The sequence below is a fragment of the Pipistrellus hanaki genome, assembly GCF_964339955.1.
Source record: "Pipistrellus hanaki genome assembly, chromosome: 14".
Classification (NCBI taxonomy): Eukaryota; Metazoa; Chordata; class Mammalia; order Chiroptera; family Vespertilionidae; genus Pipistrellus; species Pipistrellus hanaki.
The window spans coordinates 1,921,697-1,937,080 of record NC_140516.1 but is presented as its reverse complement, the minus strand read 5'-3'; the positions used below and the strand labels follow the sequence as shown (position 1 = coordinate 1,937,080).

The following is a 15,384-nucleotide window of genomic DNA, read 5'->3' as shown; positions in this document are numbered from 1 at the left end:
AGGAGCCAGGCTGATGGATTGGCAGAGGTGGGAGGAGATGGCCTGCCAGCCTGGCCCTTCCCAAACGCTCTGGACGGGACAGGCCCCAGGTGGGTGGCGCGGGGCCAGCAAGACCAGCTGGAGGTCCCCTGCGCCTTCCTGACCAGCTAGACTCCAGGGCACCTCCTCCGCCTCCTGCCCTGTGCCTGCCCCTCCGTGCAGGCATGCCCTCCCGAGCTCTTCTGCCCCCGCACAGGGCAGAGCAGGGCAGTGCTTTCCTGGCTGCAGCTGGGGGTGGCAGCAGAGGCAGGGGCCCCTGTGCACCCACCAATATACACTGCCCCATGGGACCCAGGTCTGCCCACTTGGCACAGCACAGCTCACAACCCAGGCAGGCCCTTGTGGGGGAAACGGGGAGAGCAGAGCCCCTGGCGCCTGTCCCTCCCTGGCTCTGCGCCTCTGGGTGATGCACACCGCACAGCAGGACTGAGGCCGGTCTGTTCTTTCAAATCCTCTTTATTTCAGAGTGAGCATGCTCGTCTGTGTGGAGGGGGCGGGCAGCTAGCACGCGGCAGGAGGGAGAGCACATGCCAGCCTCACCTCGGGGGAGGGTCCGCCCCATCCACCTGGGCTCCCTCTCCTCCGGCTCCAGCTCAGGGGCAGCGAGGGAGGGGGTGGGGCAGGGGTCCGCCTGCTCCCAGGACCTGCCCTACGGGCGACTCCTCCGATGCACTGGGAAGGCCGCCTCTCCCAGCAGCGGAGGGCCAGGGGATCCACCAGGGGCTGTTCCCCTGGTTCCGGGTGTTAGGCCAGCAAACCCCAGCCCTCCTCTCTGAACGAGGCTACGGCTGCTGGGGGGAGGGGGCATGAGGAGGTGCGTGGGTGCGGGGCGCCCTGACTACCAAGGGGCACAGCTCTGCATAGTCAAGCATCGCGTGAGGCTCACACGCCAGGTCTGTGGGGGAGTGGCGGTGGGGGCTGCAGACTCTTTAGCTTTTAACATTAAGGATTTGGGCTGAAAGGCCATGGTGCCAGTTGCGCAATTTGGCAAAACGTGGGCTGTTACGTTCCGTTTCAAACCTTTCCCTGTGGCAGAGAGAGAGGCAGAGAGAAAGGGACAGACAGACACAGAGCCAGAGACAGAGACAGAGAGAAGAGAGAAGAGGGAAGGAAAGGGTTAGGGGACGTGTCCGCCAGCCTCGGGCCTGAGGGAGGGGCAGAGGTCATGGGAGCGGGTTTGGCTCGGAGCGGCCTTATCTTCCCTGGGAACTTTCTAGATGGTCAGCCCTGATTTGGGCCAAGGACCAGTGTGGAGGCCTGAAGCCTGGGCCTGAGAGTGGCGCTGGCGCCTGGCTGAGGTGAGGACAGAGGACTCTCCCTAGCTGCGGTGAGGCCGGGCGGGGCTGCTTTGGCTGCGGGGTCTGGAGGCTGAACCACTGAGGCAGGGCCCTCGGCCCAGCGCCCTCTCGGGCGTGAGGACAAGGAACGCCTGTCCCTGTGCCGGGGCTGTGCGCGCAGGCCTGCCTCGCGCTGTGCTGCCCGCGCTCTGCCACCCTTGTCTGTCCCCAGAGAGAAGCCCCGACACCATGCCTGGCCCTGCCCTCCCGGGCCTCACGCCAGCACACGCGTGCACACGTCCTCACAAGACCGCCGGCACACACAGGCCGGGACTCCTCCACTCCGGCCCGCGGGCTGGGGCTAGGCCACAGCCTCCCGGCGAGGGCACAGCAGAGCGGGAAGGCCGCCGGGTCCTGACCTGCCCCGCAGGCCAGAGGCGCACGGTGGCCGTCACCATCGGGTAGAGGGTGTTCTCCGTATTATTTCCCACAACCACGCGTCAATCTGCGTGACCTCAGAGTGAGGCTCGGAAAGTGAACGGCAGCGTATAAAACCAGGAAGGTCAGCTTTAGGTCTCTAAAAGCCAGAGGACGCTCCTCTTCCGCGTCTCCGTGTCACAGTCCGGCCCCACACTCACACTCGGCGCCCGCCCGTCGGCGATGCCTGGTGGGCCCCACGCCTGCGCTCTGCCTATGTGGTCTCTGTAAGATTCAGTTTGACCGAGGCCACTGCTGACACTTCGGCAACACCCTCATGCCAAGAGGAAGCCTCGGCCCACAGGCAGCGTGAATGGCCTGAGCCGCCTGGAGACTCAGCTCACAACCACCCTCCATGGGCCAGCCTCTCTCAGGTCAAGAGAAGGGGCAAGACAGCAGGATAGAGGCCCCGCGGCCGGGCCACACAGCCCTGCCGACAGCACCCGAGACCACCGGAGAGCCACCCAGGCCGCGGCCGCTGCACGGGCTCGGGAAGTGCAGGGAGCACCGAGCGCCGGAGTCTAGGAGCCTGTTCTGCTTGGAGCTGTTTGGAAACCCACGGCCAGCCAGAGAGGCGTGGGGAGAGAAGGAGAAGGAGAGGGAGGGAGGAAGAAAGGAGAGAGGTCCTGGGCTCCCATAAGGGCCGCTCAGGGGACATCTAGGCTGTCCCGGTCTCTCCAGCTACGGCTTTACCACTTGCGAGGCTGGCAGAACACCGAGGACAACATGTCCACAGAATGCAGGCAATTTCGTTGCCTATAGCTGCCCACTGCTCCTCACGAGGGCTCCCTCTGAGGGAGGGCCCCGAGCCAGGTGGCTCCGGAGTGGTCCCGGTGCAGGGCGGGGCTGAGTGTTCCCAAGGAGGGAGGACCCTGTGTGGAGGGGAGGGGAGGGGAGGGGAGGAGGACCCTGTGTGGAGGGGAGAGGAGGGGAGGGGAGGAGGACCCTGTGTGGAGGGGAGGGGAGGGGAGGGGAGGAGGACCCTGTGGGGAGGGGAGGGGAGGAGGACCCTGTGGGGAGGGGAGGGGAGGAGGACCCTGTGGGGAGGGGAGGGGAGGAGGACCTTGTTGGGAGGGGAGGGGAGGAGGACCTTGTGGGGAGGGGAGGGGAGGGGAGGGGAGGAGGACCCTGTGGGGAGGGGAGGGGAGGGGAGGGGAGGAGGACCCTGTGGGGAGGGGAGGGGAGGAGGACCCTGTGGGGAGGGGAGGGGAGGAGGACCTTGTGGGGAGGGGAGGGGAGGGGAGGGGAGGAGGACTCTGTGGGGAGGGGAGGGGAGGAGGACCCTGTGGGAAGGGGAGGGGAGGAGGACCCTGTGGGGAGGAGAGGGGAGGGGAGGAGGACCCTGTGGGGAGGGGAGGGGAGGAGGACTCTGTGGGGAGGGGAGGGGAGGAGGACCCTGTGGGGAGGGGACGGGAGGAGGACCTTGTTGGGAGTGGAGGGGAGGAGGACCCTGTGGGGAGGGGAGGGGAGGGGAGGAGGACCCTGTGGGGAGGGGAGGGGAGGAGGACCCTGTGGGGAGGGGAGGGGAGGAGGACCCTGTGGGGAGGGGAGGGGAGGGGAGGGGAGGAGGACCCTGTGGGGAGGAGAGGGGAGGGGAGGGGAGGAGGACCCTGTGGGGAGGGGAGGGGAGGAGGACCCTGTGGGGAGGGGAGGGGAGGGGAGGAGGACCCTGTGGGGAGGGGAGGGGAGGGGAGGGGAGGGGAGGAGGACCGTGTGGGGAGGGGAGGGGAGGAGGACCCTGTGGGGAGGGGAGGGGAGGAGGACCCTGTGGGGAGGAGAGGGGAGGGGAGGAGGACCTTGTGGGGAGGGGAGGGGAGGAGGACTCTGTGGGGAGGAGAGGGGAGGAGGACCCTGTGGGGAGGGGAGGGGAGGAGGACCCTGTGGGGAGGGGAGGGGAGGAGGACCTTGTGGGGAGGGGAGGGGAGGGGAGGGGAGGAGGACCCTGTGGGGAGGGGAGGGGAGGGGAGGGGAGGAGGACCGTGTGGGGAGGGGAGGGGAGGAGGACCCTGTGGGGAGGGGAGGGGAGGAGGACCCTGTGGGGAGGGGAGGGGAGGAGGACCCTGTGGGGAGGGGAGGGGAGGGGAGGGGAGGAGGACCCTGTGGGGAGGAGAGGGGAGGGGAGGGGAGGAGGACCCTGTGGGGAGGGGAGGGGAGGGGAGGGGAGGGGAGGAGGACCGTGTGGGGAGGGGAGGGGAGGAGGACCCTGTGGGGAGGGGAGGGGAGGAGGACCCTGTGGGGAGGAGAGGGGAGGGGAGGAGGACCTTGTGGGGAGGGGAGGGGAGGAGGACCCTGTGGGGAGGGGAGGGGAGGGGAGGGGAGGAGGACCCTGTGGGGAGGGGAGGGGAGGAGGACCCTGTGGGGAGGGGAGGGGCGGAGGACCCTGTGGGGAGGGGAGGGGAGGAGGACCCTGTGGGGAGGGGAGGGGAGGAGGACTCTGTGGGGAGGGGAGGGGAGGAGGACCGTGTGGGGAGGGGAGGAGGACCCTGTGGGAGGGGAGGGGAGGAGGACCCTGTGGGGAGGGGAGGGGAGGAGGACCCTGTGGGGAGGGGAGGGGAGGAGGACCCTGTGGGGAGGGGAGGGGAGGAGGAACCTGTGGGGAGGAGAGGGGAGGGGAGGAGGACCCTGTGGGGAGGGGAGGGGAGGAGGACCCTGTGGGGAGGGGAGGGGAGGGGAGGAGGACCCTGTGGGGAGGGGAGGGGAAGGGAGGGGAGAAGGACCCTGTGGGGAGGGGAGGGGAGGAGGACCCTGTGGGGAGGGGAGGGGAGGGGAGGAGGACCCTGTGGGGAGGGGAGGGGAAGGGAGGGGAGGAGGACCCTGTGGGGAGGGGAGGGGAGGAGGACCCTGTGGGGAGGGGAGGGGAGGAGGACCGTGTGGGGAGGGGAGGGGAGGGGAGGGGAGGGGAGGAGGACCCTGTGGGGAGGGAAGGGGAGGGGAGGGGAGGAGGACCCTGTGGGGAGGGGAGGGGAGGAGGACCCTGTGGGGAGGGGAGGGGAGGGGAGGAGGACCCTGTGGGGAGGGGAGGGGAGGGGAGGGGAGGAGAACCTTGTGGGGAGGGCAGGGGAGGAGGACCGTGTGGGGAGGGGAGGGGAGGAGGACCGTGTGGGTAGGGGGAGAGGACACTTCGGGGTCCTGGGCTGCTGGGAGGGCCAGGTGAGGAGAGGAAAAGGAACCCGGATGGGCTTGGATAAGGGATTGGCGGGGAGGGGGGGGGGTTGGGGGGGGGTCATGGTGCTTGTGGAGGTGTGTGCAAGGCGACCCTCCCCCTCACCGCCTGTGAGCTCATCTCTGCCCTCAGCCTCATCCCTCCGCCTGGGGGCTCGGAGAGGAAGGCCCTTAGCGGGAGCATCAGGTGAGAAGAGACTGCACTGGAGGTAGTGGGCCCGCAGGTGGGGACCGAGGATCTCTACACATTGGGGTCCTCTGATGGTGACGCCAAGGGATCCCAATTCCTCACAAAGTCCAGCCCTGCTGGACGAAGCCCCATCAGGGCTGCCTGGCAAGGACCTGGCCTTCCCACCGTCCCGGGAGGCTGCGCCTTCTCTGAGGCCAGAGGCTCAGCTTCGCGCGGAGCCCCTTTGTGCTGCTGTCCCAGAGGCGGCGCCCGCAGGGCCGCCCGCAGGGAGGGGCCCTGCCGCCTGCTGAGGCTGAGCAGCCCGTGGCTTTGCCCCCCGCCCAGAAGGACCAGCCTCCCTCTGTCTGCAGAACCAGGCGGACTGGCTACAGGAGGTGCTTCTGAGAGCCAGGACGGGCAGCCAGGAGGCCTGGGCCCCTAGTACTGCCTTTTTGTCTCCTCGCCCACCAGCTTCTCAGGGCTTAAAACCCGCAGGGAGAAACAAAGACGGGAGTTCTGCAGTCTGCCCGCTACCAGCGGAGAGAGCGGCCAGAGCACACCGAGGGAGCGGGGCCAGAGGCAGGCGGCCTCGGGGGAGGGGAGCGGCCCCGTCCGCTTCTTGGAAGGAACCGGGGGACTTTAAAGGAGTGTGTGTGTGTGTGTGTGTGTGTGTGTGTGTGTGTGTGTGTATGGGGGGAGGGGTGCTGTGAGCGCTTATCAAGTCTCAGGTAAGGCTAAGCGCCCACTCTACTAGCACGCGGGAGGCTTAGAGGGGAGGTGGGACAGACAGGAGACAGCACACGGGGGCAGTGGGACGAGGGGCAGGATGCTGGTCCCGGCCAGGTAGCTCAGTTGGTTTGAGCATCATCCCCTTATGCCGAGGTGGTGGGTTCAATCCCCAGACAGGGCACACACAAGAATCAACAGATGAATGCAAGTGAGTAGAACAACACCCCCCCTCTCAGTCTCGAGCTAAACGGAACGTCACCTCACCAGGCACAGAGGGCGCGTCGCAGGCACTGCCAGGCTGGAAGTGCCACGGGCCTGCAGGCTGCCCTCAGCACGCCCAGAGGGACCTTTAGGCTGGGAAGCCCCAGCCAAAGAGTGGGAGCACTTTGGGTCAGCAGCAAGGGGTTCAGAAAGAAAGTCCACACCAACTCCAGCGGCCCGAGCTCCGCTCCCGCAGCATCCCGTGGCCACGCCACGCAGGTTAGTGAGGACAGAGGCGCGGCCCAGAGCGGGCGGCTCTGAGCCCACCTCCCTAGAAGCCACGCAGGGCGCACTTCCGGGGGAGCTCTCAGGAGGAACATGCAGGTGACATCTGCCCCCAAAGTGCAGTTCCGCAGTCACACGGGCTCGATGCCGCGCCATGGAGGACCCTCGTGGGCTCCAGTGGGTGCCTGGGCAGCATGCCCCCCATGCACGGTCCATGAGCGCCTGACGGCACAGGCGGCAGGTTAGTGGCTGTGGCCTCAGACCTGCAGTGTTTCAGAAACCCTGTCTTGACCCCGAGACACCTAGTCCTTCACAAGCCCCTCCTCAGGCCCAGGCTTGTCCTTCCTTGCAGCAGTGTTGTGTTTTGAGCAATTTATGGAACTGATGCCTCACTGTCTGCACGAGGAGTGGGGCTCAGGCACCCGTGCCCATGCCCAGCGCGGTCCTGGTGCCTGCCCCCGGCGCCGGGCCTCAGACTCAGGGTGTGCAGGCAAGGCGGCTGGCTCGGTGCCCTCACAGGGAGAGATGCCCTCGTTCCCAACAGCCTAGCAAAGGCCAAAGCAGCCCTGCCCTGGCCCTGGCCAGACCAGGGGAGCCCAAGTCCTCACGCCTGGGCCCAGGGGATAGACTCGGCTCCAGGCACCACCTCAGCGACCTGGACAAAGGCCCTGCACCTGCTGAAGCGCCTCAGGGGCCAGATGTTCAGATTCATGAACTGGAGAGGTGCCTTCATAAGTCATGTGACCTGGGGCTGCCCGGGGAGGGACGGGATTAGGAGGGGCAAGGCCACGGAGCCTGAGTCCAGGCACTTACCTTGACCTTCGCAAAGCTTCTTCATCAGGGTCTTGCACTGTGGACAGAAAGGTGCTGGTCAGGAGGAAAACCGGGAGCATACGAGAGAAAGCTACCAGAGCGGGATGGACACTGAGTCCCCACCCATGACTGGCCGTGCCCTCTCCCACCCTGTACCCTGGGAAGGGAAAGGCTGTGCGCTGGGCAGAGGGTGCTGGTGCGGTGGTCAGAGACGTGGCCAGCTCGGGGCAGTCACTTTGCCGGGAAACACCATGCGAGCTGCCGCCCGCTGTCTGGCCAGGCGCTGAGCAGAGGCTCCTGCCACTGGCCCGCCCAGAGCCCAGGCGGGCTCCGCCAGCCACTGTGATCTCAGGGCCAGCTCAGCGTCAGGGGCTCAGGGGCTCGACCCCCTGGCTTCTGTGGACTGTGGCGTGGCCCCCAGCAGGCCCCTCTCTGTGCCCCGCGCCCACTCACTGTACTCGGTGCCCGTCATCTGGGCCAGGATGCGGAAGGAGCGGGACTGCAGGTTGGAGGAGCGGCGGGCCCACTCGTCAGCCTCGTCCTCCGGCTTGTTCTGGTTCTTGATCACGGCCTGGTACACGGGGGAGGCGCTGTCCACAGCCAGGTCTTTCACGGGAAGGCCCCTGCAGCACAGAGTGACCGTGGGCGAGGGCGCGGAGCCTGCCCTCCCCCTCCCTCCCCATCCACTCCTGGCACCCCCACGGGGGCCCCTGCTTGTCCGAACCCACCGTGCCCTCCCCCGCCCGCTGAGGGCCGGGCGGGTCACCTGGGTGCTCAGTGCTCGGGTGGTCAGTCAGTGCTCCCTCTCAGGAGGGTCGGGCGGCGCAGGCCCAGGCCACACCCCTCCCCAGGCAGCTGCAGGCACAGACCTGAGGACACCCCGCCTCAGGCCACATCTCCGTTAAGGAGCCAGCGCCCTGAGCAGGCCCTGAGTTTGGGGCTAAGTGAGGACAGGCCATTTGGGGACCCCCCTCCCCAAGGCCGTGACTGCCTTAGGAGAGGGCTGAAGCTGTGGCTCGGCCACGCACAGGCGGGCACCACAGGATGGGGTGGGTGAGAAACACAGCACGAGGCCCTGCGGGGTGTCACCTGCAGACGGGGGCTCTGCCGGGGGAGCTGGGAGTGGAGCTGCAGGAGGGGGACCTGGTGGCCTTCCTCTGCCTTAGGCTCCCAGATCTGGCACATAGTAGGTGCTCAAGATGTACTTGTATAAATTAATCCTGTGTCAGAGCCCAAGGGCCCCAGAGCCGCTTGGTCCCGTGCCTCCCAGCCTGGCCCAGACTGCAGGGCAGGACAGATCAAAGCTTTCCGGTGCCCGCTCCCCGGCCAGGCGGAGCTCACAGCACCCACGCCTGCCTCCCCAGCCAGTGCCCAGCCCAAGCACAGCTCAGATCGGGTCCAGCGAGAACAGGGACTAGCTCCCGGCTCCAACACGGGGGCTCCAGCAGGGTCCGAGCCAGGCTTCCCGCTCCCAGCCCAGTTCTTCCGTCAGACCTCACGGTGGCAGGGCTCAGAGGCCGCTGCTGCGCACGGGGCCTTGTTCACCAGACACTCCGCGCCTAGAACGGCCCAGCCAGAACCCCTCCCTGCCTCCCAGGCTGCCTCTCCCTGCAGCCCCTGGCTGGGAGGGCCCCTCGGTTCCCTCATGTTCTACTCTCTGACCAAGGAGCCTCCAGCACTGGTCTAGTCTCTCAGGAGGGGCCTCTTGGGATTGGCACCTGGGTCCGGGTCAGGTGGGCTACAGCAGCAGTAAAGACTGACACCGGAGGCAGAGACGGTGGAGCTGCCTCTTTGCCTGAAGGCTGTGGCCGCCTGCGGTTGGGTCCATGGGGATGACCACCGAGTCCCTCGGGTCCAGGCAGGGAGGAGCCGAGGGGGTGGGATCTGGCGGGGGTGCCACTTCCAGCACTGACAGATTCCCAAGCGTCCACAGCAGAGGCTGTGCCTGCTGCCTGGGGAGGCGGCGATGGGGAGGGCGATCGGGAGCCCTGTCTGCCGGCAGGTGTGGACTGTGCCTGGGCCAGGCCTCGCCTGTAAGCCTGCCCATGCCGAAATCTGTGCCAGGAAGCAGCCAGAGGCCTTTGCTGCGGTCTCCCCAGAATGTGCCCTGGGGTCCCCCCAGCCCTCCCAGAGCTCCCAGGGCTCCGGGTTGCTGGGAATGTGTTGCTGGGGCTTCTGTCATCGGCCCCTTCCTACCACCCGCACGGAGACCAGACCAGCCTGCAGCCCAGCGGGGAGCCCGCCAGGCACCCTGCCCCTCGCTAAGACCGGGCTCAGGAGAAGAGATGCAGAGAGGGGCCGGCGTCCTGGGACCCTGGTTGGAGCTGTCCTCTGGAGCCCCTCCCGGCACAGCGTCTTGCCACCAAAACACTCCAGGATCCCCGCAAGCTAAGGCCACCCCGGGCGTTCACCCACTCACACTCCCTGCGGCCCGCCTCCTCGCTGGCTCCTGCAGGCCCAGGCTCTGGGGTCTGGCGAGAGGCCTCTAAGCACCCCCTTACCGCCCTCTGCCTGAGTGATGGCCAGTGATCGGCGGGTCTACAAGGTCCCCGTGCCCAGAGGCCGGTGAGCCGCAGAGCATGGCGAGGGGAGCAGAGACCCGCGGGCCGGCATGTGCCTTTCCTCCCATGTGTCCGCGGGGACGCCATTTGGGCAAACCCCAAAGACAAGCCTGGCGGCTGCAGCCTGTGGTATGGCTATGAGTGGGCGGGGAGAACACAGAGGCACTGTCCGCGGGCACGTCCCACCGGCCCACACCGCCCACACCAGACAGACGGACGACGGGACAGACACTGGGCTACTTACCCCAGCGGCGACGCCCTGCCAAGCAGAGGAGCCCAGCAGGGAGTGTGTCCGGCAGGGGTGGCGGGGCGGGCACAGGGGAGCAGGGGTGGGGTCAGAAATAGTTATGGGGTGGGATGAATAAAGGAGGAAGAGAGAGACAAAAAGAAAACATCAGTGAGGAGGGCACGGTGGAGTTTCCCACAGGAACCAGCTCCTGCCGCACCGCAGCCCCGCAGGCTGTGCTGGGAGCGGGGAGGTGGGGCCGGAGGTAGCAGGCGCGGGGACAGGCTTCCAGAAGACTAGAGAAGGTCAGAGGTGCCTCATGTTAGAAAGACCGAACAATAGCGTTCTTTGCCCAGCGCAGAAAACCAAGTTCTTCCGCAGAGCAGTTCTTCATTATCTGACAGGGAGCACCTTCAGGAGCACACCACGGACACGCCTGACACATGTGGGGCCAACCAGTGTTACAGGAAACCCCTGCGGCCTAGCCAGGCACTTTTGTTTTTCCGGGTACACGTGAGACAAAGGCTGTGTTTTAAAAATCGCATTGCCACGGCATTGAATCAACACTGTCTAGAGTTCTGCCTGAGCCAGGCCAGTTTGAGACCCACAGCTCCAGCGAGCAGCTCCCGCCCCCTGGTGGCCCCAGGAGGCACCACCTCCGCGGCCAGGCACTGCTCGCCGCCCGCCCGCCCAGCCCTCCCCTCCCAGCCTGCACTGACAGCATGGTCTAACATAATTGGAGTTTTCTGGGACTTTTAAACCCCTTTATCCCTCTCACAACATTTGTTTTTCTTAGATTTAGAAAAAAAGTACATCATTTTAAGATTTTTTTTTTTTGCCTTGAGTTGCTGGGGATACTGAGTCAGGGATAAGATGTTGGCCAAAGAGATAATCTGTCAGTTCTGAAAATCAACACTCATGTCATTCCCAAGCAGAAAACTGTCAGAGACTGTGTGTGTGTGTGTGTGTGTGTGTGTGTGTGAGAGAGAGAGAGAGAGAGAGAGAGAGAGAGAGAGAGAAGAGAAGAGAAAGAGGCAGAGAACAGAGTGAAAGAGGCAGAAGCGCACATAGAAAAAGAGAGAGAAAGAGAAACTAAGGGAGACAGAGAGAAAGACAAAAGGAGGAAGAGGCCCCTGTGTCTCAGTGGTTGTGCCTTGACCTGTGAACCAGGAGGTCACAGTTCAATTCCCAGTCAGGGCACATGCTGGGTTGCAGACTCAATCCCCAGTAGGGGGTGTGCAGGAGGCAGCTGATCAATGACTCTTTCTCATCATTAATGTCTCTCTCTTCCCCTCTCCCTTCCTCTCTTGAATCAATAAAAATATATTATTTTTTAAAAGAGGAAGAGGTCCTCATTAATGTTTGCACTATTAGCAGTTTCATCCACAAATTATTTTCAGCCAAAAGAGGAAGAGGTCCTCATTAATGTTTGCACTATTAGCAGTTTCATCCACAAATTATTTTCAGCCAACTCTTCCCCATTCAGCCCTCAAGTGGAGAAGGACCATTTCAGGGACCCCGATGCCCTCCGGCCCTCGGCCCGGGGCCAGGCTGCTGGGCAGCCAGGAGGAGCAGGAGCGGAGGCTGCGGCCTGCAGCCCCTCCTCCCCTGGAGGCCACCACACATTCGGGTGGCCTCATCTTTGGGAGAACGCACAGCTCCCTCCAGAGGAAGGCTTGATCGGGGGGACTGGGCGCTCCAGTGGCTAACAATTTTCCAGAAGTCTCTTTCTAACCAGCCCACGGGCGGGCAAGGCAGAGGCTGACAGCGCGTGGAGGAGCCGTCTCTGCGTTTCTCCCCTCCTACAGCGGGCCCGAGGTTGGTTCTGAGGAGGACGCATGTTCTGGGCCTGGCGGCCGGAAGCCAAGGCCCCGGGGAGCGCTGGTCTCCGTGCCCAAGTCCGTGCTGCGCGGGCAGCCCGCCCGGCCAGGCGCTGAGCGAGCCGCTGGGAGGGGGCGCTTACCCACTGAAGTCACTGCCCTGGGCCTGGGCCTGCCCGGCAATGGCGTCCATGATGGCGTCCTGGGAGTACATGCTGATGGGCGTGTTGTACTGCGCGTGGATGATGGTGGCCTTGCCGCCCAGCCCCTTCACCTCGATGGGCTTGTGGGTGGACAGGGCGGAGTCCTTCAGGGCGTTGGGGTTGAAGCGCTCCTGGTAGTCCGCACTAGGGGGCGGGGGGGCGGGGGGAGAGAGGGCAGCAGGTGGGTTACCTGGGCCCTCCGGGAGGCTGCGGTGTGGAGAGACCTCCCAGAGTCTGGCCAGGTCGGTTGGCGGAAACTCTTGCCTGCCCCAGCCCTCTGCAGGGCTGCTCTGGCCCACCCGGGCTCTGTCCCCCCCGCCCCCGGGCCCACAGGCGCCGGGCATGGGGCTCTCACACCAGCTGAAGCAGACAATGGTGGGGGCGGGGGGGGGGGCAGGCCCTGGGCCACGGGCCAGGCAGCAGCAGCCCAAGCAGAGTCCGGACAGACAGACGGCCAGGCGAAAGCAGCCGGGCGGCACGCAAGGCGGCCTCGCCTCTGGCAGCGCCCCTCGGCCACGTCTGCTCCTCCGATGCCTCGGCGAGCTTCTTCCTCGCAGGGTGGCTCGGCCCCGGGTCCCGCCTGCTGGGCTCTCCCTCCACAGGCGGGGGCTCCCCACGCAAAGACAAGGCCGGGGGCAGCCCGCCGAGGCCCCGCAGGACAGAGATCTTCGGGATCGGGAAGAACCCAGGTCAGGCGGCGCTCCCTCCCCCGGCCCAGCCCGGCCCCAGAGCCGCCCGCTGGCCTGGGCAGCTGCACACGGTGTCAGGCGGAGCCCTAGCACCCGCCCTGCGCTTCCCTCCACACTCGCGGCTTCACACATGCAGGCGCACTGGGGACAGATGCACCCCCTTGCACACGTGCACACACGCGGACACATGCTGGCACAGGCACACCAGTCCAGACCGACGCATGCTGGGATGTGCACGCAAGAGCACACACATGCTTTCCTTTGATACTAACTTGGCCGGAGAGTTGGCTACCACCTGGGGAGGAGAGAGCAGAGAGGAGGGAGTCAGGGGCGGCGCAGGAGGCCTGGCCAGGCCCGGCCTGCGGCGGGGGCGGCGGGGCAGAGAGTGCTGAGAGGGCGACGAGCTGAGTCCCACAGCGGCGGTTCCTCGGCGGGTCCCTAAGTGCCAAAGCTTAGCCAGGAAGAAGGGCTCTGGTCCATCCTTAAGGGCTCACGTACATGCACCCCCCACACAGCTCTGGACGTGCCCTTGTTCAGCGGCGGCTCCTGGGCAGGAGTGACATGGGGCTAGAGTGTGTGTAGGGTGGGGTCACCCACAGCACCAGGGACCTCCCTCCCTCTCGGGGGAGGGGCAGCGGCGGTGGCAGGTCCTCCTGGACACAGGGGTAGGAGTCTGTGCGGGCTCCGGTGACGGCTCCTACAGACCCTGGACGGGCAACAAGGCAGGGCGGGGAGCAAGGAGGCTCGGAAGTCTGGGTCCGAGGCTGAGGGCAGGAAAGCCTCAGGCAGGCAGCCCGTCTCCTGAGCGAGCCTCCGGAGCACCCGCTCCTGGGAGGCATCGCCCGCACTATCCCTCTGAGCACAAACTCCGCCCAGCAGATCCTGCCGGTACCGGTACCGGAGGCCTGGGGGTGAGGGCGGGAGAGTGCACGTAGTCCTGTCCCAAACTCTGCCAGCGTCTCAGATCTGACCTCGGTGGGCTCTGACAGGGGAGCCGGCCCCCGCTGGCCTGGCTCTGCTCATCCTCTAGCCAAGACCCCGGGGATCCAGGCCAGAGCCCGGGCCCCCGAGCAGCCTTGCCAGGGCCCGTGTGTCAGAGCTGATAAAATGTCCTCTGTCCTCCCAGTCTCAAAATAGCTGCCAGGGGAGCTATATCAGGAGAGGCCAGCACAGCGCTCGCCCTTCTCCGTCTTTGGCCAGTGCCGACAGCTGCAGGGTCAGCTCTTGCCCTGGCCAGCCATGCCCCCTGCAAAGGGCAGTGCTGCCTCTGGGGCTGCCCCTGCCCCTGCCCCGCCTGGCAGGCAGCTCCTTCTTTGGCTTTGATTCCTGCCCCCTGCTCAGCTCTGCCTGCGGACCTGCTGCTGGGAGGCCTGGAGCAGCCTACCTCAGAGGCCCGGAGCTGTGAGCCTGCCAGGCCCTCAGCGCGGGGCGGCTGCAGACGCTGCTCCAGCCCAGCCTGAGAGAGCAGGAAGGGCCGCAGGCATGCTCAGGCCCCCGGTCCCTGTGCCCCCGTCCTTGCACCCCTGTCCGTTCCCCATGCCTCCCAGGAGGCGCTGCCAGGAAACCACACTACAAACTGCTTAGAGAGAGAGAGCTGGGGGAGGAACTTCCTTTTAAAGCCAGGCTGGACAGAGCCCAAACCTTGACCCTGCCTCTTCCTGGCACTGTGACTGGGCAGTCACCTGTCTCAGCCTCCTCATTTGTGAAAGGGGAAGGGGGGGCAGCGCCTGCCACACGACGGCTGTGCAGACTGAACAGGTACTGAGAGGAAGCCTCGGCCTCCGTGTCCAGTGGACGGACTTGGAGCATCTGGACACTTGGTGAAGCCCAGCGGAGGCTGCCCAGGCGGGCGCAGCTCGCAGGCTCCGCCCTGCCTGTGGCCCTGCCCGGCCCTGCCCGTGGCCCTGCCTGTGGCCCTGCCCGTGGCCCTGCCCGGCCCTGCCCATGGCCCTGCCTGTGGCCCTGCCCGTGGCCCTGCATGGCCCTGCATGGCCCTGCCGTGGCCCTGCCCGTGGCCCTGCGTGGCCCTGCCCTGCCCTGCGTGGCCCTGCGTGGCCCTGCCCGTGGCCCTGCCCGTGGCCCTGCCCGGCCCTGCCCGTGGCCCTGCCCGTGGCCCTGCGTGGCCCTGCCCTGCCCTGCGTGGCCCTGCGTGACCCTGCCCGTGGCCCTGCGTGATCCTGCCCGGCCCTGCCCGTGGCCCTGCCCGTGGCCCTGCGTGGCCCTGCCCTGCCCTGCGTGGCCCTGCCCGTGGCCCTGCGTGACCCTGCCCGGCCCTGCCCGTGGCCCTGCCCGTGGCCCTGCGTGACCCTGCCCGGCCCTGCCCGTGGCCCTGCCCGTGGCCCTGCCCAGCCCTGCCCGTGACCCTGCCCGTGGCCCTGCCCGTGGCCCTGCCCGTGGCCCTGCCCGTGGCCCTGCGTGGCCCTGCCCGGCCCTGCCTGGGCCGCAGCACCAGCCTCCCTCTGGAGGAAGCACTCCCTCCCAGAAGGGACCGCCTTCCCTGGGAGGACGCGCTGGCCTGGTGCTCTGAGGGTCCAGTTACACTGTAATACTCGTCAGGTTCCAGAAGTCCCTGTGCCCAGAGGAGGGCGCCTTGGAAGCCGTGGGAAGTGGGGGTGGGGCTGGCCTCGACTTCCTGGGACAGGGAGGTGGGTCCCTGTCGCCATGCAGGGAGGAGCCATAGGGGACCAGTGCCAGTCCTGTCTGCCCCTCATTAGCTGTGTGACCTTGGGCGCA

The 15,384-nt window shown here is 66.4% G+C and overlaps 1 protein-coding gene across 3 annotated transcripts in view; it reads right to left on the bottom strand.

The window, feature by feature from the left end:
- Positions 1-477: 477 nt before the first annotated feature.
- Positions 478-15,384, bottom strand: part of LDB3 (LIM domain binding 3) — a 28,067-nt gene continuing 13,160 nt past the window's right edge. The window contains exons 5-10 of one of the 3 annotated variants that reach the window (XM_084904188.1): positions 12,924-12,946; positions 11,903-12,106; positions 9,958-9,972; positions 7,606-7,775; positions 7,153-7,189; positions 478-1,065 (exon numbers count right to left, since the gene is read on the bottom strand). In XM_084904188.1, the coding sequence (XP_084760314.1) occupies positions 969-1,065; positions 7,153-7,189; positions 7,606-7,775; positions 9,958-9,972; positions 11,903-12,106; positions 12,924-12,946 (546 nt within the window). In that variant the 3' untranslated portion in view covers positions 478-968. The remainder of the gene's footprint in view (positions 1,066-7,152; positions 7,190-7,605; positions 7,776-9,957; positions 9,973-11,902; positions 12,107-12,923; positions 12,947-15,384) is intronic. The other 2 variants (XM_084904189.1, XM_084904187.1) reach the window with 2 other exon arrangements.